The 24,543-nt window shown below is 40.1% G+C and overlaps 2 protein-coding genes across 6 annotated transcripts in view; one reads left to right on the forward strand and one right to left on the reverse strand.

Annotated features, from left to right (window-relative positions):
• The window catches only part of LOC307139033 (polycomb protein SCMH1), a 32,611-nt gene extending 17,455 nt beyond the window's left edge, over positions 1-15,156 (forward strand). For all 5 annotated transcript variants that reach the window (XM_079837809.1, XM_079837810.1, XM_079837811.1 and 2 more), the window contains 9 exons: positions 1,192-1,436; positions 2,249-2,419; positions 2,495-2,621; positions 2,721-2,921; positions 3,206-3,373; positions 3,466-3,597; positions 5,645-5,785; positions 7,346-7,488; positions 13,778-15,156. In XM_079837809.1, the coding sequence (XP_079693935.1) occupies positions 1,192-1,436; positions 2,249-2,419; positions 2,495-2,621; positions 2,721-2,921; positions 3,206-3,373; positions 3,466-3,597; positions 5,645-5,785; positions 7,346-7,488; positions 13,778-13,900 (1,451 nt within the window). In that variant the 3' untranslated portion in view covers positions 13,901-15,156. The remainder of the gene's footprint in view (positions 1-1,191; positions 1,437-2,248; positions 2,420-2,494; positions 2,622-2,720; positions 2,922-3,205; positions 3,374-3,465; positions 3,598-5,644; positions 5,786-7,345; positions 7,489-13,777) is intronic.
• Positions 15,157-20,434: 5,278 nt separating this feature from the next.
• On the reverse strand, positions 20,435-24,287 carry cited4b (Cbp/p300-interacting transactivator, with Glu/Asp-rich carboxy-terminal domain, 4b). Its single transcript, XM_079837815.1, has 2 exons — positions 24,124-24,287; positions 20,435-23,405 (listed from the first exon to the last, which is right to left on the reverse strand). The coding sequence occupies exon 2, from the start codon at positions 23,394-23,396 to the stop codon at positions 22,569-22,571; it is 828 nt and encodes a 275-aa protein (XP_079693941.1). The 5' UTR covers positions 23,397-23,405; positions 24,124-24,287; the 3' UTR covers positions 20,435-22,568.
• Between the last annotated feature and the right edge of the window lie 256 nt (positions 24,288-24,543).

Raw genomic sequence — 24,543 nt, forward strand, 5'->3', positions numbered from 1 at the left:
AAAAGTTTGGAACAACATGAAGGTGAGTAAATGATATGCATTTTCATTTTCGGCTGAATTGTTCCTTTAAGCAATAAAGGCATTTGATAGAGAGAAAATCAGTGAGAACTTGAGAGTTTTGGTTTACAAGGGGTTGGCATCCTCCCAGCTGGCACGGCTGCAACCCCTGTGCCCAATAGCGGGCCTCGCATTGAAGAGCTGGTGTGACTGTTTGGGTAGGATGAGCGAAGAGGGTTAAAGAGACAATGCAAGGCCAGTGAGTTTTGCATAGAAGGAAAAACCTTGTCAGGCCTCTAAATACACACTTAACTTCACAGCTATTCATTGTAAGCAAGTTGTTATGGTGTTTTATTTGTGAATGTCTTTATGCTTGAAGGAAACTGGGAAAATGTGTAAACGTATCAGTCTGGGATAGAGCCAAAACAAACTCCACCGTGTTTGTGTATAAATGACTTTCAGGGTTAACAGTACTAGAAAGATGGTCGTTGTGTGACTATCAGCAGACTTTAAAGCTTTAGCAAGGAGATCGAAACTAAGGGGCAGGAAGGAAGTGAATTGACTGAGAGAATAAGATGCCACAAATTGACACGCACTGCAAGATCAAGAGCAGACCCTAGATCTGTGAGGTTGTGTAGTCTTCATTTCCCTGAGTTGGATGAGTTCAAACTGCAATCATGGCCTCGCTAACAGGTCCGTAAAGCTCTGAAGTGTTTGTGTGTGTTTGCTCTCTTTTAGTGTTTGTGTGTGTTTGCTCTCTTGTGATTCTTCTGGTGTGTTTTGTTTTCTCTATTTAATTTTGATAAATGTTTAATGTGGGTAAAGTTTATAGACTTTTCATTCTGTCTTGTTTTTTGTTTTCAAGAATCTCAGTTCAGATGTTTGGATCTTTCTCTCCATTTTTCTTGAATTCTCTCTCCCTTCCTCTTTTTGCTGGTTGTGCACTCTCGCATTTATTTTTTTTAAATCTATGTAGTACTTCAGAGGCCACCAGCACCTAAAATGTGTAACACAACTCGTTTCTTTGTTAAAATGGCTCAAAGAAAAATAGGTCAGCTCTTCACACAAAGCCTGCCTGTCTTCATTTTCTGCTTCTGTTTGTTGCTGCACGTTGTTTTGTATTGTCCTGTTTTTCTTTTTCTCTTTTATTGTATTATATATATATAATTTTTTATTTTTTTTTATTTTTTGCAGTTGGGTTACCGAAGACGCTAGGTGCACTTGGTGCCCTACCAGATGGTGGCATAGAGGGGACAGGTATGACCCCTACGCCTGGTCGACCCCCACCCCAGAAGAAACGCAAGCCTGGTCGCAAGAAAACCAAACTATCTGGGCCATGGGGTCAGAAAGGAACACTTGGTTCCCAGACAAGTCAGCCTGGAAAGGAACTGGAATCTATTAAAATTCCCAAAAAACGAGGCCCCAAACCAGGAAGCAAGGTATAAAAGTATTTAGAGTCATCACAATATGAAAAAGTAGTCAAAAGTCGTGGGTGTGCGGTATTGACAAAAAAATATATCTAGATATCTTCTTGGATTTTGTCGATAACGATAATTAGACAATGTTTTGCTGAGTGTGCTAATGTTCTAGTACTTAAGACTGCCATGGACAGCTGACTCCCAAAGCGGCAGCAGCATTTTTCTAATAAGTTTGAATACATTTTTACCTTTATAAGCAATTTTTTTTCTAACCTAATTAAATGTATGTCATCTTTTGTGTAAAATTCTTCCATTTATTCATATATTCAGTTAGAATAAGACTAGGGATGCACCAATACCACTTTTTTTCAGACCAAGTACAAGTATTTACATTTGGGTACTTTCCGATACCAAGTACGGATATGAGTACTTTATAATACCATTACAGTTCTTCTAACAATGTTTTATTTTATCCGAAGATGCGTTGCCATAAAATGGTATCGGGAGCGGTTGTATCGGGGTAGTTTTACGAGAACATGAGCACAGTATCGGACTGACACCCAAGTACTGGTATCGGTATTGGTGCATTCCTAAATCCGCGATCATAAATCTCCCACCATACTGAATAGACAACATGTGATTTACTAGAGTTTCTGACAAAATGTTAATTGCTGCAGTTAATTTAAAATGTTTAACTAATCTAAATTAATTATTTTAAATGGAATAATATTGTCTTGTAAAAATATGTTTAGATTGATTTGAATGTATGGAATTGCTACCGAAATATTTTAAATGATAGTTTGAATGTGTTGTATTTTTATGTTGTCTTCTAGCTAAGCTGGGCCAAAAGGACAGCGTGGCTGGAAGGAGCAATTGGAGGTCCTGGTAGACCTATCAGCAAACCCAGAGGCAAACTGCCAGCCAGCTGGGCCCAGAAGGTGCAGCAGATCCCAACAGAACCCATCAAGATTCCAAAAAAGAGAGGCCCCAAACCTGGCAGCAAGGTGTGACTCGAAAACTATAAGGTAAGAGTTATTTATACAAATTTCTCCTGACTGTGCTTATTTCTTTGTATACAGAGAAAGCCTCGATTGGTACCCAATCCTATGCCCACCTCCCCAAGCAGTAGCACTCCAGAACCAGACACTAGCTCAGTTCCACTGGACAACGCCACTATTCCCAGCGCTGCCCTACAGGCCCCGACAGGTACTGCAAGTGTCTTAAATATTTTAAAATGTACCATGGTAAAGACATTTTCAGTCCTTGTTACATACTGTCTTTCCTAACAACTTCCCTGTGTCTCAGTATGTGTGTACTTAAATAAGTATGGAAAAGTAGGTCCCCATCTGGATGCACGACGTATCCAGTCCCTGCCAGATCACTTTGGGCCTGGCCGAGCTTCCTCTGTACTGCAGCAGTGTGTCCAGGCCTGTGTTGACTGTGCACATAACCAGAGCATAGTCTTCTCCTGCCTCAAACCAGGCCATGGAGGAGAGCTCATATCAGGTAAGCACACACAGACCCACAAAGCTAATAGAAATTAACTAAGAGCCTCAAAAGTTTTATTTTTACCTCTAGTTAGGACGGAATGTTTTGTAATTGTACATTTTCTGATAACATTTGTGATTGCGTTCCCAAATGCGCATTATAAACAACCCAAAATCAGAGCTCATGCAGAGACGTGTTCTCTGAGGAGCAGTATTTACAGAACACAGCATGCAGCACGTTTATTTTTTATTTGATCATAGACTAAAAATAACCAAGGAATTTTGCCAATTTGATTTTGACAGCCTACTTTGAGCAGCAGCACCACACTCTAACACTGCCGGCAGTGAACAGTGTGACGTATGTGCTGCGCTTTCTGGAGAAACTCTGTCACAACCTGCACTGCGACCCATTGTTTGGCAATCAGCCCGTGCCTCTGGGAGGAGTTCACTATGACAGCCGGACGTACACAGGTCAGCGCTCATGCGTGCAAACACGTCTGCTGTCACTCATTACTATCTTACAGTTGTGTAGACATAAAAAGAGGGCCTTGTGTATGTTGCAGAGAGAAGAAACTTTACAGAAAGTCTGAGTTCTGGACCTGGTCGAGGCACTAAGAGATTCCTTCAGCATGACGCCTACCATAGCAATCCTGTACCACACAAAATAGCTAAAAACCACCGTATCTCCTCAGAAGGTATTTCACACTGCTAAAACAGCATTTACTGTTTTTCTCCATTGCTTTGTTCTTACATTCTGTGCAATTGTCACAACTGTTTGCTGGAACATCAGAACTCTATTGCATGTCTACAAAATGTAGTAATTCACCCAAAATATTTAATTCATGCTTCAAAACCTAGTTATGTCAATAAATTGGCCAATGCCACTAAAAAAGGGTTTTTGTCAGACACTGGTCAAAATGTTTAGATGTGTTTTCACCATGGAAATATTTGTTGACACTGACTGCTTTCTATACTACACAAGAGTGTTGCATACTATTCAGGGCTCGACATTAACGATTTGTCCGCTTGTCCGGGAAAAGTGGATTTTTTGAAGGGGCAAGTGAAAAATTATTTTACTTGCCCGACGGACAAGTAGACTGATAAAACGTCAATAACAAAAATAACTAGAGAATCACCAAAATCCAAGAATGATTCTGCATTCATTACTATAAGTGGCGATCGTCAGTGAATGATAATAATGTATAATGAACTGACGATAACGTTGCACTGTTTACGCTCGCGCAGCCTCTCCAGGAGAAATCACAACAAATGAGCACCGCTCACACCAGAGAAACTCAGTTAACACACTGCAGTAAAAATGTAGAAATGTGGAGTTTATTTATATTTATAATATGATACAGTTGCAACGTCACATTCCCAAGAGTGCTGTTTTCCTGAATAACATCACGACTGAAAATGACTGATTTCATATGACAGTTCCATAAACAATTATTAACATTAAGTCACTTACATTTTAGATGCAATATTGAGTGTTTTTGTTCTATTTCAGCAGCGAAAATAGTTCCAAAAGATCACAGCAGAACGCGTGTCACAGCAACAACGTGTTAGTGAATGATTCACCGTTTTGAATGAATCGATAGAATCAAAGATTCAATGAATTAGATCCTAAACGCCTACCTCATTCTTGAATGAATCAGCGTTTGAACGAATCGACTCAATGACTCACTCATTCAGGCGGTCACCTGCTGCCACCTACTGGTGGTTTAGTTTCATATTTACAGCATTTCTTATTTGTATATTTAAAACAATCTCATAACATTATTTAATGCAGTTGTAATTTTTCAGTGTAAATTATTTAATTTGACTGGTAACAGCCAGTGTTGTCTTCTAATTAATTGATTGATCCAATTTAAGAATATAAAAGGAAATCTGAATCATAGCCTATATTTAATAAGATTAGGGGGAAAATGCCCTTTATAAAAGGTAAAAATATCACAAATCGTTTTTTCTCCGGACAAGCTAATTTTTTACTCGGACAAGTGGATGACACATTTACTTGTCCGAAGGACAAGCACGTGAACATGCTTAATGTCGAGCCCTGCTATTTATGTTTTCTCCTAACACCAACACACATTCTTTCATATCATCCTATTGCTCTGCCACAACATGCAACTGTGAATTTTCCGTTTACATATAACATTTCTACAAAAATAAATGCACTGTATTTATACAGTACTGCTTCAAAAATGGTAGTGATTTTGCTGGGCAAACTCTTTATATATATAATATCAAATATGTTGAAATACTCAAATATATATATATGATTCCAAACTTGATTGGTTGATTGTAATTCCTAATTCACTACAATGTCAGGCCATTTGCCAATTTAACAGATATTGCAAATATCTCCATGTGATGTATTTTATACTTTCATGTCTGACAGATTCTGATAATTGAATTGTTAATTTTGCATGTGATGGCTCACACAATGAAAGAATGTTTGACAATTTAACTGAGAATCAACTCATCAGTTTTGATCAACAAGCCATGTGCATTTAATGTGCAAATTGTAGACAATTGTACTTACTATTTTGCGCACACACGCAATGCAACATGCAATTTGCTTAAATCAGTAAGAAGTTCAAATTTGATGTGAACAAGAAACCAATTGAAACCTCTTGTTTGAGAATTGATCCAAAGCTATTAAGAAGGACTGTAATCTAGATGTGTTTTCTTTTCTAAGTGCTAAATGTGTGTTTGTGTATTTTTGCACTTTATCAGAGCCCTTCCTGATAGAGAATGGGGTTGGCAGCTCTGAGGTCTTGGAGAAAACACATTTGTCTCCCGGACATGGCTTGTCAATGCGTCCCCTTTCTCAGAATAGCAGCTCACCGGGGAAACTACATCGTCTGGGCTCAACAGGTATACAAACTAGCCCACCTTTGAAGATCATTTGCACACTGAAACAAATTCTTACAGTGAAAGTCAAATCAAATCAAATCAAATCAAAGCAGCCATATCACCCTGCAGCCCAAGACTGGTTTCCCACTGAAGCTAATCAGGGTTGAGCCTGGTCAGTACCTGGATGGGAGACCTCCTGGGAAAACTAGGTAGCTGCTGGTAGAGGTGTTAGTGAGGCCAGCAGGGGGTGCTCACCCTGTGGTCTGTGTGGGTCCTGATGGGGACACTATACTGTAACAAGCACCGTCCTTCGGATGAGACGTTAAACCGAGGTCCTGACTCTCTGTGGTCATTAAAAATCCCAGGATGTGCTTCGAAAAAGAGTAGAGGTGTAACCCCAGCATCCTGGCCAAATTTGCCCATTGGCCTCTGTCCGTCATGGCCTCCTAATCCTCCCCTATACTGATTGGCTTTATCACTCTCCACCAATAAGCTAGTGTGTGGTGGGCGTTCTGGCGCAATATGGCTGCCGTCGCATCACCCAGGTGGATGCTGCACATTGATGATTTCCTGATGATTTACTCACCCCAATGCCATCCAAGATGTTCAAGTCTTTCTTTCTTCAGTCGAAAAGAAATTAAGTATTCTGAAGAAAACGTTCCAGGGTTTTTCATCATATAATGCTTTTCAGTTGCAACCGAAATGTTGAAGGTCCAAATCAATGCAGTTTCATAGGGCTTTGATGGATTCTAGAGGCTCTGCGTGATCCCAGATGAGGAATAGTGTCTTATCTAGCGAAACGATCGGTCATTTTCAAATTTTTTTTTAAATAAATATACTTTTTATCCTAATTGTTTGCTAATTGTAGCAAAAAAAAGGTAAACCAACGAAATATCCCTAATTTTGAAGTTGAAAATGTTGTGTTTTTGGTAAAGGGCATTTGTATTAGTCTTCACACGAGCGCTTTGTAAACACGGGGGTGGTACTTCTGCCTACGTCTAGCGTGACCGCTCCGACGTAATTACGTCATCCTTAGCACCTCGCAGAGCTGCACAAGATGAACAATTTAGGTTAAAAAGTATATTAATTAATTTTTTTATTTATTTTTAATAACCGATGGTTTCGCTAGATAAGACCCTATTCCTCATCTGGGATCACGCAGAGCCTCTAGAATCCATCGAAGCGCTTTGAAACTGCATTGATTTGGACCTTCAGCATTTTGGTTGCAACTGAAAACTATTATATGATGAAAAACCCTGGAAAGTTTTCTTCAAAATACTTAATTTCTTTTCGACTGAAGAAAGAAATCTTGGAAAAGATGGGGGTGAGTAAATTATAAGGACATTTTCATTTTGGGGTGAACTAATCCTTTAAAGCAAAATGAGGACAAACATTAATATTTCAAATCAGTCATTTTTCAGTTTTACTCAAAACTGCTGTGTTGTTCATGTAATGAACCTATTTATTTGTGAGGAAAATGTAATATAGAAGAATATTCACTGTAAGGACCCCACCATAAACAAATGATGGACTCAGAAGATCTTGATTTTTCACTGATTGTCTGATTTGACTGCTGCCCAGGTTCTGAACGCTTTCTGAGCGCGAGAGAAAGCCCGCGACCCAGTGGACAGGACCCCAACCTGTGGACGGTGGAGGACGTCATGCAGTTCATCAGAGACATCGACCCTCAGCTTGGACCACACGCAGACCTCTTCCGCAAACATGTAAGTGAAGAATATAGGGTCCCTGCGGGTAACAAATTACAGGTCATCAAAATCCTAAATTTCAAAAGTAGCCTAATATATTCTGTCAATTAAATTTTTTTTAAACCAAACTCTTATTTTGACGGGTTGCTGTGAAGACGGGTTGCCGTTGCCCTTGAGTGTTCATGATATGACAGTTCTCTCAAATGAAACGGTAAATTCTCATGAAGTGACGGTTTATGCATTCGGCAGGTCATCCAGCGCCATGAAGTCCATAATTTCTTTGTAATTGCGTTGGTCTTTTCGCTGCTTATACCAAGGAAAGATAGGAGAGGCTGCAGACCTGTGGCTGGCCAGCTTTAGCCGTTTTACCTTTGCTAACATTACCTTTTTCAAACTGGGCATGTTCCGAGGGGTGATGGAGTTTTAAGTGTCTAATTAGGTTTGTCGTGTTGTGCGCTTTCCTGGTGGTTCCCCGCAGTTTATTTTAACCTTACAAGTTTTACAAATGGCATAATTAGTGTCTTCTAGTGTTTGCATGCGGCTGTGATTGCGAGTGTGGCTCTGACGTCAACGTCGCGGCCGCGCTCACAGCCGCATGTAGACGGATCGGCTCAAAATTGGAGACACGTGAGACTGATCGGTCGATCACCGATCAGGCCGATCATGCAGAAAATCGGCCAATTCCGATCCCTGGCCGATCAATCAGTGCATCTCTATATATCAGCCACCATATCGTTACAGGCCGATATATGTTCATTTTTAATGTTATAGTTATCGGTCCGATAATAAAATTTGGCCTCTTTATTAAAGCTGGTAAATAATGGATTATTTCCTTCAGCTGAGACACTTCGGATGCGTGCTGTTTGCCATGATGGTTTTGAATAGCTTGAATATGATTGCAGTCACCTCGAAAAGGAAAATACAGTTAAGTGCAACATGTGGAGCGCAAGTCTGGCATATAGGCTACATAAAATTATAATGAGAACAATACGGTAAAAGAATGTTGTGAATTCTATGCGTACCAGTGTTTTAGCGTGTTGTTACAGGATAAGGGCATCCACAACAAACTTACACCTTCATGACTAGCACAGTCAAGTTTGCTTGTGCATTTGCAGCCTTTTGTGCGATTGTAAGTTGTAATATTATGTTTATTGTGTGTATGTATAAATCTTATTTATCTCATATAGGAAGCGTTTGGTTAAGTTAATTAACACGGTAATAAAGCACTTAAGTTTACCGACACATTGACATTAACTATGATTGGGACTATCATATTACAACATTATAAAGAAAAGAGTATTGTAGTAAAACATCGTGAATTCTTTGGGTTTATTATCGTATGAGCAAATTCCAGTATAAGTCAACCTTTAATTCCTATGTATTGATATACAGTGCCCTCCACTAATATTGGCACCCTTGGTAATTATGAGCAAAGAAGGCTGTGAAAATAAATCTCCATTGTTTATCCTTTTGACCTTTCATTCAAATAATTCACAAGATTCTAACCTTTCATTGAAGTAAAAAATTAAAAGTGGGGGGAAACTCATATTATGAAATAAATGTTTTTCTCTTTAACCTTTTCCCAGTCGTGCAAATTTTGCCAACAACGCCTTAAAAAGGCCTCCCCAAATTAAATTGCTTGCTGTTCTTGAACCATTTGGAGTATATGCATGGTTTTGGTCTCTTTTGAAAGGGGACACTTTGAGGTTTCTTCCTGAACTGTCAGAATCACTATAAGTCTTACTGTTATTGAGTAATAGAACTTTGAACACACTGAAAAAGGGGTAAAAAATTTCCGCCTACATTTTTTTTTGTAACAACATGACTGCAGATAACTCCAGCTGGGAGGTATTAGCTGGAAAACACAATGGGATCACAGCATGAAGCCTTACCAAACCCAGTTTAAAATTTGATAACAATACCTTGGATAATGAGTGTTTTACACATGTTTATCTAAGTTTATGTCTAGGCGCTCCCCAAAAAAGGCCACTTGGAGACTCCAAATGACCCTTTGTAACCACAGACACATAACATGCTGCTATTCTTGAATGCTTTACTCTACAGTCATAATTTTGGGCTCTAATGAAAGGTTACAATTAGAGCTATTATATACCTTATCCAGATTCACTGTCAGTAATTGCTGATACATAGTTACTGAAGTATAAACACATTATAGTGGGTTTTTTTCCAATTCTTGAAACCAAACTTTCTACAAATAAAGAGACAAAAAAACTGCTATGCATTAAAACACTTTAATTTTAGAACTCACACTATAAAATAAATAAATATATATACACACACACATGTATTTATATGCATTTCAAACTATTTACAAATTATATTTTTTAGAATCAAAGAAAATATATCTACCAGTGGCACATCTACTCAAAAAAAAAACTATGGGTGCTCTACAACAGATAACCCTCCCCCGTGCTCTGCCTCTTGGAGTTTTGGTGGCAGAACCTCTCTTTGAAGGTGGGGAATGGGGCTCCTCTTCTGATGAGGTGCTGTCCTTCTGTCCCTCAGTAATTTGTTTTTTACTGACTGGCTCCCAGACTTCATCGGATTCATTTTCAGATGATGGTCTGTGATATAAAAAAAATAAAGAAATAAGTGATTTGCAAAACATTTACATTGTTTCTGTATCCACACGCATATAAACAGAAACACATGCACACAAACAACCAGGCTTATACCATTCATGAGTGCACACACACACACACACACACACACACACACACACACACCTGTGCTTGAGCCCACATAAACATTCCTGCACAAGCGCACAAACACACACACGACACACACACACACCTGTACTTGAGCCCACATAAACATTCCTGAACAAGCGCACGAGCGCACAAACACACACACACACACACACACACACACACACACACGACACACACACACACCTGTGCTTGAGCCCACATAAACAAACATTACTGCACGAGCGCACAAACAAACACACACACACACCGGTGCTTGAGCCCACAAAAATAAAAAATCATGCACAAGCGCACACAACAAGTTTGCAGCTACATGTCAAAACACACACACACACACACACACACACACACTCGACCTAACACACGACATAAGCTGACAAGTACACCTAAAAACAAACACATAACTCAGTATATATAGTAAAATAAGTTGTATAATATTATAAAAAACTTACTTGTCGAGAGTGACGTCTCCACCATCCAAAAATATCTCCTCTGCTATGGACATTCGCTCTCTTCATCAGAAATGGCATCCTCCGACTCATCACTATCACGGCGAGTGCACTTTTCAATAACTTCTTCAAGTAAGAAGTGTGTTTTTCTTGTTCTCTTTGCCATCTTTGCCTTCACCTGTTGTCTTCCACTCGTGATCTAGCTCAATACTAACTTTACGCGCAGGGCGCACAGGGCGCATGAATCACTATGGTGCTTTGCGCACGAGCTTCACGCATGACCAAATGATTCGTCCCACTAAAGCTGCATGTTTTTCTTTAAAGAAATCTATTGGCTATCAAAAAAGCCAATCATTTCCATCATACATTTCAACTGGATCGATTTACTGTCAATCAAAGAGAGGGAGGTACCATGGCTCTGATAGGCACTCCTTGGCTATTGATACCTTGGTGACACCTCTATCATGAATCGATTGGCTCAAATGACCTGTCTATCAAAAGTTCAGGGGTCAGCGGCCATTTTGACTTCACATTTTTCTTCGTGTTTACATGTGAAACGAAACTAGACCATAGAATGCATCGAAGTTGTGATAGCTCTGTCGGCTAACTTGAAATGCTACTACTACATTCCATGGATGCTTATTGATATATAAATATGTTATGGACTAAATAATTCGCTGAATTGGATTGTATGGACCCTTGAGAGTGCAACAAAACCATTTTTGTTGTAATGTAATGGATCAGTGAACTAACAGAAGGCTTCAAGGGTGAGTTTCTTCCAGTTTATGTTTGTTTGTTTGGCTGTTGGTGGTCTGACAAAGACACAGATTGTACCCGCTGTGTTGATTGTATCCTAAAATGGTTTACATCGTTCGAATCACGAGAATCTCAGCTTTCCAGAGATATGTAACATGTTTATTTTTATTTTTTGAATTTTCTCGGTCAATAAGTTTAATTTCTGAAACACTTCAATGTCCCGTGGGCGGGACGTCGGAATTTAAAGAGGTTAATGCATGTTGGCCACAATTATTGTCACCATTAAAACTTATTTTTTAAAGATCTCTGAAGTATTTTCCTATTCCTATTTATGTTTTTAGCACACCAGGGTGACTAGGAGCATGAAATTGTCCAGTCATGACTTCCTGTTCCACAGGAGTATAAATATGAGGAAACAAAAAGGCCCAATTCAGTTAATCATTCATCACAATGAGTAAAACCAAAGAATATAGTTATGATGTGCAGCAAAAGACTGTTGAGCTTCACAAAATAGAAAGTGCCTGTGATAAAATAGCTAAAGCATTGAAAATCCCCATTTCCACCATCAGGGTCAATAATTAAGAAGTTCCAATCAACTAAAGATGTTACGATTCTGCCTGGAAGAGGACGTGTGTCTATATCGTCCTAATGCGCGGCGAGGAGAGTATGAGTGGCCAAAGACTCTCCAAGGATCACAGCTGGAGAATTGCAGAGATTAGTTGAGTCTTGGGGTCAGAAAGCCTAATAAATATCAAACAGTATAAGTTGTTTTGGAGGGTTTCCAGAAAATCCTCCTCGCTCATATAAAAACAAACTCCAGAATATTCATTTGTCAGACACGACTGGAACTTCAACAGGGACCTGGTTGTATGGTCAGGTGAAACTAAAAAAATAGCTTTTTGGCAGCAAACCCACCAGATGGGTTTGGTGCAGACAGGGATAAAACGGTTAAATATTCTAATAGATCTTTAATGTTGTGGGCCTATCTTCAGATACATGGTATCATGGACTCTAGCAAATACCAACAGATAAATAATCGAAACCTGACGGCTTATGCTAGAAATCTTATAATGTGCCGTGGTTGGATCTTCCATCAGAACAATGATCCAAAACAAACTTTAAAATCAACACAAAAATGTGTCACTGAGCACAAAATTAAGCTTCTGCCATGGACGTCCCAGTTCCCTGACCTGGAGCCTATAGAAAATGAGTGTGGTGAACTGAAGACGTGATGCACCAACATGGAGCTGGGAATCAGAACATTTATTTCATAATGAGACCCCCCCCCCCCCCCCCCCACACACACACACACACACACACACACACACACACACACACTCAATTGTTTTACTTCAGTGAAAGTTTCAAATTTTGTGCATTTTTTTAATGAAAGATTAACAATGCAGATTTATTTGCACAGCCTGCCTTTCACAGCCTCATATTTACCAAGGGTGCCTATTTTAGTGGAGGGCACTGTAAGTATGTATTATATAAAACATGTCCTAAGTATTTTAAACTTGTTTTGCTGGTAAGCAGTATTAAGTCCTCATTAAATGTGTACCCCAGCCTTTTTAATTAAGTATTTACAGATTTTATGGGTTTGTTTTGTACAGTACATTTTTTGGCGCAGTTCTCAAAAAAGGTCTAAATATCTTAAAGCTTGGTACATACTCCGCAAGAACAAAGAAATTTGTTTTTTTTTCTCGAAGTGCCAAGAACAAAGTTAGTTCTGGCCTGGACATTCCATACTTCACGAGAAAAGCAGGTGCCGAACATTTCCGTTTCTCCGCATTAACCCCGCCCACTTTAAATTTCTGATAGTTCTTGGATACCCACAAGAAAAAAAGTTCTGCTCAGATGATGTTTTCGAGAACAAGCTGCGAGAACTCCCAAACCAGGGCTCCAAGAACAAAATTACATAATTTTGTTCTCGCAGCCTTGGGAGCGAGAAGTTCTTTCTCTGTTCTTGCGGAGTATGTAATGGCCTTAAGTCTGATTTGAAAAACTCTGTCTGTCTCTTGTGTTTAGTTTGTGTTTTTACCTCCAATGATGCCCTTTTTAGACATTTGAATTGCAGTCTCAAGCTTTCAGTGATTTCACCATCCAAAACATTTCAGAGATCGTAAAAGATTGAATCCGTTGAAGGGACACAGTCTTGTGTTGTTTGACAAGCATGCTCATCGATGGCCGATATGTTCATTTTACGATGAATCTTAGCCTCTGACAAAGTTCTGAGTGTCATTTTGGCAATACGTAACATTTTTATTGTAGATTTTGTGTCTGATATCCTTTTACACATAATATTCTGCCTTATTGTTGGTGCAATAAAATGCTAAACATTATCTTGGCTGGGGTGATGCTCTTCTGTTACAGGAAATTGATGGCAAAGCCCTCCTCCTGCTCCGCAGTGACGTCATGATGAAATATATGGGGCTGAAGTTGGGTCCCGCACTTAAACTCACCTTCCACATTGACAGACTGAAACAGGGTCGTTGACCTTAATGGCACTCGAATTTCTCTTTACCCCTTCCAAGCACATTTCAAGATGCACGGCATGCTGGGATAGTTACGCCCCCCAGTACTGTAGCAGGTGTCGGCAAGCTTTCTAGCTGCGCCCATCTCTTTTCCTTCCCTTTTGTTCGATACTCCCTTTCTCCTGGTTAAAATGCATTCTGTTATTAATTATAGCACTGTTTTATGACGGTTATCCTAACGGTTATTCTCAAATTACACTCATTATTTGTTCCGTTCCAGAACATTTCACGTGTTTGAACTTGACTGAAGCAGTGAAGTGGACAGTATACTGGCCGTTTTTAGGCCTCGATTTTTATGACATACATTTAATTGTATATTTCACCCTACAATAAGGGTGTTTTGTATGCCTTTTTTTATACAAGACTCCAATTAACTCCATATAAACACTAGATCTCCCCCATCACGCAAGGGATTCCTCCGGACTGACACCTCAGAGACCTTTACTGAACCTCCATACTTTATACACAGCACATTTAGGAATTAAGAAGCGGTCACACTAGACTTTGTGCATGACAAATTACTTGAGAACAAATACGGTCACCTGTTTGAATCAATTGTAAATGACCAATAAAAATACATAAAAAATGTTATATTATCTACTCCACTTTGCAGGAACACTGCAGGCAATACAGCTTTGAAGTATCTATTCTTTGCTTTGCGTTGAGCCAAAAGGTCAATCTGTGACATTTAGGTACGTTTGTTAAATGTGTTTTTGTTATACCAATTGTCAGGTCAAAACAAAGCACAAGACTTCTTAGTATGTTCTTGCATTCATGCGCTCAGATGCGTATGAAAAGAAGTCTAGTGTGACTGCACCTTTACTGCTATTATACACACTGCCTGTATTTTATATTGTGTTGATGTTTACATTGTCTTTCCTGTTTGTACTTTTTATACAATATGGTAGAGTGCATATGTTGACAAGCGTTATACTCCGTAAGCTTCGAATAAAAATACGGAGCTTTTCCTCTGTGTCTTTTGTCTTTTTTTGCCTCAGCTCTCAGAGTAATGTTGTGTGGTTAGTTTCTATGAAGTACATATGTATATTATAATTTGTGGGAGACTGTAGAAATCTATTCTATGGCATTTATATAGGCTACATAACATAAAATGTATAGCTTAACCCATTGGAAAGTAGAAAAGTGGCTTTAGTAGAACCTTATACCTTTTTTTTTTTTAAGTTTGTTCAAAAAGAGTATTAAAAGTGTTTTGTACTGTATTTGTGGAAAATGTCATGTATGATACTGGCTCACTACCTTTATCAGCCACATGAGGGCAGAACAACCTTTTTTTTTTTTTTTGAAGCATTCTGGCTGAACATAGACCATCTCCAACTGGTAAGTCTTTAGAAAGACAGTCTTCACGGTCTTAAAGAGTTTTAATATAAAATATACAATGTTTTGTTTCAACCATTTGAACGTCATATTTAGTCAGTAAAGTTCTGATATAGCAAATCAGAATTAAAGCAACAGTTGTCGAGAATTACACTATTTCTGAGTACCACAGCACAGAGTGAAAGTGCTTGTGTTGTGGCTGTTTTCACTGACAGACATGGGTGCACATATAAAGCCGAGGGGATGTCACATACTGTAAATCTTACCACATTATCAAAAAAACAGGAAGGCGCCTTTCAGGGTGCAACACGTTGACCAAATCCCTCAGTCAAAGTCAATATGTGTGCACACTACTATACACGAATACAGTTCGAATAACAGTCATGTGATTTACAAATCCCTCTGTAGTTTGTAGTGTGGAAACCCCCTCTCTATCATACTAGTTGTACCAACATGCTATAGTAACATTTGGGAGTTTCAGTGTGCTATCTGCGTGATTACAACCGGTCCAGATTTTAGTCAGACTGAATTGCATCATATCTGAAAAACTCTTGTGCTTTGATAATGTGCTAGAGTGTTCAGTAATATACCCTCCCCAAAAAAACCCAGTGGTTTTACTCAGGCTGTGCTATCTTGATGCCATACGGTCTTATTTCAATGAATATATTCAAATGGGAGTTTAACTGTGAGCAAACACCCACCTTGTCCTTAATCATTCAAATGTTTTACATGGTCTACTTTCAAATCTGATTACTTATACCATATTAAAAGAGGATTCAGTGTTCATGACTCACTGTTCAATGATACTAGCATGTTGCTAAGCTAACTGTGCAGCATTCTATTGAGCAATGCAAAATGTACTGAAATATACATTTTAATTTAATTTGTTATACATTTGTCTCGCCTCATCCACCATCTCACTGCATTCTGGGATTGCCTTCTTTGCGAAGGATCCATGTGAGATATCTTGGGAAGCAGCACGATTAGCCTAAGATGCCTTAAAATCCACCTCACTGGGTTTTGGAACAAATCAATGCTGAAATGTGAAGATGGTGTAATTTCTATGCCATTTGTGCAGATTGCTAAACGAAGGACTTTTTTTCAAACAGGTTTCCTGAACTCTCCCCATTCTTCATTGGTCAGACAAAACCGGTATCCCTAGCCCAGACTAACACCTTTGGTTGAGACACTGTTGCTATTTTGGGCTGGCCCGAATTCTCAGAGAATTTCCATTTGATTCAATAATTAAAAAAAATGCTCTTTGTACATTAAACTATTGTAGCTTTACTTTGGAAATGGTGTGAATTGTAATGTTGATCCCATAGACTTCCATTGAAAGTGCTTGACTGCCAATGGGATTTTTACAAACTGACATGTCGAAATACTTTTCTGGGTTAGGCCTATCTTAAATTCTATTGAACCCAATGCATTCCTTGAACATTTATCAACTCTACAAAGGAAAGGACCATCAAGATGTGTCAAGAAACAGAATCCAAACTGTCATTTTCAGTGTTGGCAATCACAGCAAGCATATTTAGAATTCAAGAGCACCAGCAAACTCATTGGTATCCAATCGGAAGAGCAGACAGGTGCTCTCTCAGCCAGACATGCTACAAATATAAAAATATGTCTGTCAGACTCCTAGAATATTCTGAATGCTTAGAGCGCCGACACACTGTTGTGTGCCAGAGTGTGCTGAGTTAGTTTCTACCATCTGCGATATGGGTTTTGACCACTTCCAGCCCCCACTCACTGTTTTTACAGCTTTATAGCTCGCCTAGTGCTGTTGCGCATCTCATCTCAGAAACAATGTTGCTCACTGATGTTTGGGAAATGTTGTCTGGTCGTACGTCATTTGTCAGCGTGATAGTTATCTCTAGCAGGCTATATCAAAACCCACATGACCTTCTCAATCTGCTCCTTCTCGACCTGCCAGAACAGTGCCCTTGTTATTCTGCCACAGTGCTCTGGAAACATTCGGAGCACACACTTGGAGGACCTCACCTGGATAGCTCGTGTTCATCTGCCCGTTGGTCGTTTATGTTAAAGCTGACGGTCTCAGAGCTGAGGGATATCGGTAGTTGAGCACTCGCCGATAAAATGAACACACAAGAGCTTAAAGCCGCCCCTACAGACACACACATGCACGCACAAAACTGAACAAACAACAAACAGTGCCGCTCCTACATCGGCTTGTTGAAGCTGGCCTGGCTGAGAGGTACGCTTCACACAGGAAAATGAATAATTTACACAGTGCCCTTAACTTCAAAAGCCCAAGGCAATAAACAGTGGAAGGGGAGGGGAATGGTGGGCGCAGAGCGGAGAGAAATCTCCAGCGATTTTAGCTGTCAAACACTCTCGGTGCCACGGCCTGCCTAAACATGTGTGGCATCATCATTTGCACATTTGTAATTAAGATATTAATATGTGTGAAGACCTGTGATGGATCAGGACATCCATAGTTGAAGGTGGTTATGGTAGTTCTCGAAGTTACTAGGTCTAGCTGAAGCTCATCCAGCAGTCCAAATTGGGGTTGCTGGCTGGCAGTCAGGCGAAACAAGAGCAGGAAGTGCGGTCCATCACAATCAATTTCTTGCATACGTTCACACATGAATGGTAAGTGGTGTGGATGGCGGGGCAAAACCAATTGAACTTCGAAAAACATGTTTTTATTTGAAAGACGGTCAGACAACAGAAGGGAAAACATGTTGATGCGTGCCCCACCCATCTCTCTTCTCCTGTATTTCTCTTTCTGATATGGTAACCTGACGCTCCTACAATAGGCTCATTAGATCATATGCTTTGTGAATAAATCTTTGGTTTGAATATAAAGAATCTGAACAGTTATTGTAGCCTGGTGCCATAAGAGAACCTTTTAAAGTTCTGTGGTTCTTCAGAAAACCTCTTTTAAAGAACACAGCTTTCACTTTTCTCTGTTAACAAATGATAACTTGCACTTATGTGCTAAAGAGCCTGTAACCTTAAGAATTTTTTCTTAGGAACCATATAGTAAAATAGAAAAACAAAAGGAAGTTAAGGGGATAATTCACAGATAAAATGAAACTTCCGTCATCATTTACTCGTTTCAAACCTGTATTACTTATTTCGTTGGAACACAAAAGAAGATATTTTGAGAAATGCCTGGGGTTTTTTTTATACAATGGAAGTCAGTGGTCACCAAATCTGTTTGGTTACCAACATTCCTCATATCTTCTGGAAGGAAGAATGGGCCTACAGGAGAGTGAGTAAATGATGACTCTATCCCTTTAAAGTGCTGCAAAGATCCAAAACTTTTATTTCTAAGGGGGTTAATGGGGTTTAAATTGGTCCAGGGAAAAATTTCATGTTTCATGTTAAGGAAGTGTGTTATTCGCTGTGATCATATTAACCGCAGACGATAAATTAGTGCATATGAACCCCATCAGACTGCGGGCCACGGTCACGCAAAGTTTGAGAAGAATGGTGATGCGCTCATGCCACGTCAAAGATATTCAAAATAAAAGTTCAAAAATTCAACAAATTAGTTTGTTGGTGGGAATATGAACACACAGAATTACCAGTTTGAATCCTTCTGATGAATCAACTGAATGAACTCATGAATCCATCAGATCGGCTTGAATCAACATTCAAGTACTGACTACACATTTACTCGGACCGCCGCGTCATTACTTAAAGGTGCTGTATATAAGAATGACAGCTAGTGGTTGAAATGGGTACTGCAGTCCAAATTTTAAATATTGTCGTCAGAGAGAGCAGAGAAGGACTAGTGCTCTGTAGAGAAGTTTGTCCGTTTAGGGCTACCGTAGAAAAATGGTGGTGCAAAATGGTGATTTCACTGTAAGGGGACCCGCGGTGTTTGTAGATAGAAATGGCTCATTCTAAGGTAATAAAAACATAACGGTACATTAAGTAAGGTCTTTATACTCCACTGAAAACATAGTTATGTATATTATATTGCATTTCTGTCAATAGATACTCATACATACTACACACTGCACCTTTAAAGTAATGGTTTATATAGCCATTAGGCTGTTCTTGCTATTATCTTGCTGATATTTTAATACGTCTCTCTCTCTCTACAGAATTTTGTTATTTGAACAACATATCATGTACCTCTCCTTCAAGACAAAGACTTGAATTAGTAAAAACCGACACAAACTGTTGTCAGGAAAGCGCTGTCAGAAAGAGAAATTGCTGACTCTGTGATATGCTGTCAGAGGGGTGGTCTCTGGGATCCCTCATGGCTACTGGGTAAAACCCAACAGAATTTCCCACACTACCCACCTCAATTTCAGTAAGTGCCTTTTTTTTTTTTTTAAACAAGACATTTCTTGTTTTATGACCTTGTCATTTGCTCATTCTAGTGAATCTAAGGTTGTTCAGAGAGCTCACTCAGAAAGAACAGTAGGTGTGTGTTCATGTGTGTGTGTTTAGAGATTATTGTGGGTGGCCTCAGAAAGAGAGAGACAGCAAAAAACAGTCAACAGTAATGTCCTGTCACACCCTGCTTAGCGTATGTCTAGTCTGGTTCCTCAGAGGTGGATTTACACCAAGAGTTTGAAAAAAAGAGTAAAAATATGATGCCGTAATACTAAAAGGATTTAGCATTCCAAGTATTTTTTGAAAACATTATAAGTTAATTATGATAAATTGCTGTTCTGTTGTCTTTCTCTCTGTGCAAAACAATCAGCTAAGAGCTGAAAGTAATAATCGGTCACACCCAGTTCCTAACAGACGGATCAGTGGTGCCATCTTAGGCCTGGCCGAGGACGCCCAGAGATGTTGCTATACTGTTTTCTTTCACACAATAGTTGCATGTTCCATCACCTAAAAAAGTAGCCACACACACTTTCCCTCTCCCTCTTGTTCACACTTGTGTACACACAAAATGCCAGGTTCATGAAGACAGCTGAATTTCCAAGAGAAGTGAGATTACTGATACATCTTCGAACTGAAAACCCCCACCATTCAAAAGCATGCAGAAGGTTTTCTTTTGAACTGTTTCTATGAATGTTGATTAAATGTCACTTGGCACGTTACCCTTACAACTTGTTTACGCTGTACAGTCCAAGCATCAAAACATCCAGGTAATTCTACGAAACAGGTGCCCTATTTAAAAGTGTCAACAAAGCTTGAATCATTCTGTCAGACAAAATGTTTTGAAGTCTTATTTATAAAAAAAAAAAAAAAAAAAAAACGGAGAAATAATAAATATTAATACATGTACACTACCGTTTAAAAGTTTAGGGCGGTAAGATTTCTGTTTTTGAAAGAATTCTGTTTCTATGCAGATCTAAGGGTTGGATCAATGAGAAATCAGACTTGAAGAATGACATCCTGAATGGGAATATGTAGCACACTACAGGTTAATCCACAATCCCAACAATGGGCATCTGGTCCAGGACTATAGGACTACAAGATCCTCTAAAGGAAAGGGCAACTCAAGAACAAGTCAGAGACTAACAAACAGTGTAGTTTTTGAAAATAAACAGGGTGGAGCCAACACTGAAGCACTCCAGTGGTGTCTGTTAGTTCATGCCTGGCACTTTACCATCCACAGGCATTCTTAGATTGTATTATCACAGCTTATTTTGATACCACAGCAAAGAAAGCAGAACCCAATACAAGTGCTACTACCAAGTAACCTCAATTGACTTTCTTCGAGCCCTTCCTCCGCCAAGGAGGAACAGGAAGTGACAGTGGAGCGTTAACGGCTTGTCACCGCAATCTTCACCCCCCCACCCCATCTGAACCCCCTCACCACAGCATGTCCGTAAATGGACAACAGTTTGCCCTCCATTCCCAGGACAACAACAACAAAAACCACAAGCCTAGGGTTCACACAAAGCCTTGTAATGTCAAGGTAAGCACAGATTAACCTGGACAGTTTCCACTACCTCCCCCATACACACCTTTACATCTGAGAGAAGGTAAAAAGTTCTTGCTTTACAAGCAGACTGGCAAATCAGACCTAATAAGCACACACAAATGGAGAAAGCTGTTGGAGCGCAGTTCAACCACTTTGTACTAAGCATGAAACTAGTTTGTTGTTTTAAACCAAAAAAGGTTAGTCAGTGGAACCTGTGGTGCACCAACGATTCTTAGAACTGTCGCCAATCTAGACAACACCTCTTAAACGGGAGTCATAGCCATTGTTTCTATCACTTTGCAGCCGTTAATCCCTCCAAAAAAAAAAATGAAGATCGTAACCAACTCTCACCTCCATTCTCCGCTTTATAAACTTTCAGAACGCAAGATATTTTGAAGGATGTTTTGGTCCATTCAATGAAATTCAAAGGGGTCCAAAACAACATTGGACTGTATTGACTTCCATTGTATGGAGAAGGTAAAAAAAAAAAAAAAAACACCAGTCTCAATATCTTTTCTGTTCCACAGAAGGAAGCAATGCGTAAAGTTTTGGAACAAAGAGTGCACCATCCTAATGATATTGGTACATAACTAGTGGAGGAACTGCTTTAAAATAAAAAAGTAACATAAAGACCATGACATGTTAAACCAGATTAAGGTAATACAGGTGAACTTTTCTGCTTGCTTTTGACATATCCCTTCTTTAGAATCTTTCACTCGGAGTGTGAAATTTCCACAAATAAGATGAGAGATCGATGAAAAATTAGGCCAGAGTTAAAACATGGCCATCTTTATTACAAGTCACACATAGGTTTGAGCCCTCCAGGACTGTTAAGGGGTGGGGGGAGACAAATAAATAAAAGCAACTTGATTTAAGGCAATTCTAAAGCTTAGACAGACCATTGTATCAAGACAGGCATTAACCACTATTGTAAACAAGCTGTGGTTTGGGTTTACTGAAACTTTACCGTCCAACAAAACATTAGACTTACAGTTTGAGTCGGAGGAACACATTTCTGGGTCTAAATGATCAAAAACAACTCCCCAATCCCATTCTGGGAGTTTCCATAAACCACAGGCTTCTTAATGTCATGGCTGTTTTTGTTCTATGTTAATACATCTGATAAGCAATAAATAAATACATTTTTAAATGTAAAACTGCATCGAAGACAAATAAGGTTCGAGTGTCTTTACATTGCACCAAGTTCACAGTTCTGAAGTGTTGTTACATTCATCCACGGAACGCTGCCCAGCATTCCAGCCAGAAACAGAACTGTAGTCCTGACAGGAGCTTTACCACCCGTTTCTGCGGACAAAGAGGCATCTGATCGCCTCTCGTCTTGGTGATGGCAGTCACAAAATATAAAATCATCAAAAGAGCAACTTTCGCTACCCATCTCGCCTTCAAGCGTCCATACGGTCCGGTCTCAGCAGCTAACAGTGCTTGGCTGCTGTTTGCTCACAAAGTCTGAGATAAAGTCAAACTCGTTCTGTCCCAGGAAGAGTTCAGGGAGTTCCTGCACCCTGTCCAATCCTAGCTCCATAACCAGCGACGTCAAAACCTCTTCGTCGATCAAATCTGCGTCCATGCCGTTGAGACTGAGAGCCGGGCCGGCCATATGCTGCATGTTGCTCAGCTGGGCCTGACCCATGCGGAACTGTGCCGCGTTCCCCATGTGGCTGCCGTTCATGTGTCCCAGCGGGTGTCCATGGTACTGCGTGTTGAGTTTCTGAAGGTGCATGCTGGCCATGAGCTGTTGGGAAGTGAGACCCCCGCTTATGTACTGTTGTTGTTGTTGTTGTTGTTGCTGCTGCTGCTGCGGCGGAGGCTGTTGCTGCTGCGCTTGGTGCATGTGGTGGTGCTGTTGATGCTGCTGTTGGTGTTGCTGCTGTTGATGCTGCTGTTGGTGCTGCTGCTGCTGTTGGTGTTGCTGCTGGTGCTGCTGAACGTGATGTTGCTGCTGCTGCTGCTGGCCCTGGTTGTTGAACATCATGTTCGACTGCATTTGGTGGTGACCCATCTGTCCATTCATAGGCCCCACCATGTTGGCCCGCTGGCGCATGGCGGCCTCCATGTTTCCCTGAGGCCCCGCTCCATAGTGCATCATCTGTCCGTTGGGCATGGCTCTCAAGCCGGGCTGGGGCGCGTGCTGCTGTGGGCCCGCCTGCAGGCCTCCGTTCATGCCCATCCGGTAGCCATGCAGACCCCCATTTCCCTGGCCGTGGTTCATGGGCATCATCATGTGCTCTGCCATAGAATCTCCCTTCATTAAAACAGATGAGATTAGACTTAGAATGGTGACAACAGAAAGAAGTCGTTTTACTCTCAGCCAAATCTATACGAGTAAATATGTGCAGTTTGTCAACATTCAGCCATGACAAAACTAAATTTCCCTCTTATTGGACAGGTAGGAGAGGCATTTGACTCTTTTTTTCACCCTCCAGCCCACCTGACTACCCACTCAACACACTACAACCTCTTAAGACCCAATGGTGCACGTCCAAACAACACTTTTGAAATTGAGTGGGGTATTATTGTCGGTTCCAAACCGTTCACACATAGCCTTATCCAATTTCCGTCTAAATAAATGCGAGGTATTTTTAAACACGGGATCTAAACAATGAGGATCACTGAGAAAAAAAAGCATTTGAATTAAACCATTAGTTTTGTAGGACTACAAATATAAAACGACCAGTCTATTACAATCCCGTACTTAACGCGCAGAAAATTAAAGAACGCAAAGCATAAATCCAAAGAAAGTCACCGTGCAGTCAAGCAAACAATGGATCTGCCACCCTGAGCTCTAAAGCACTGGCGGCGTCTCAAAATATAGCGAGCTGCCTACCTAGACAGCATTTCGGGCATCACGGACGCGTGCTAAGGCGTACAAATGCTGCACGACTAAAATGCTATCTAGATAGGCAACACGCTGTGTTTTGAGACACAGTCCGCGAGTTTCTCAAGCGTTTTGAATCTCTTACCCCGTGTCCTATGATCAGTGACTCCGCCGCGGCAGGACAATTGAGCTTTATCTGTGCAAAAGCCTCTGAAGAATTATACTTTATATTCCACAAGGTGAAGCTTCATACTCCAGCGGACCGACACATAAAAGAACGCTGCTCACTATCTTCAAACGAGTGTGTGTTTTCTGGGTCAACTCCACGGGCTTATATACATGAGAAAAGCGGAGAGGTGGAGCTATCGTTCACTCTCTATCCTTTGTTGCCATTGGCCCTGCTGCTTAATATCAGTGTGCATAAGAAACCCCTAGCGGTTTCTGTCAAACACAGGCCAATTTCTCTCAACAGTTTTGGGTTGTTTTTCTGTTTCTGATTTGAAGTGAAGAGGAAATCCCTTCAGAAGAAGTTGAACTGTGTCATGTTAAGTAAAGATAGATAGAT

This window comes from Gobio gobio (genome assembly GCF_949357685.1).
Source record: "Gobio gobio genome assembly, chromosome: 15".
Classification (NCBI taxonomy): domain Eukaryota; kingdom Metazoa; phylum Chordata; class Actinopteri; order Cypriniformes; family Gobionidae; genus Gobio; species Gobio gobio.

Excerpts from the sequence above, each read along its gene's own strand:
- cited4b (XM_079837815.1), bottom strand. The coding sequence starts at position 23,396 with ATGGCAGAGCACATGATGATGCCCATGAACCACGGCCAGGGAAATGGG.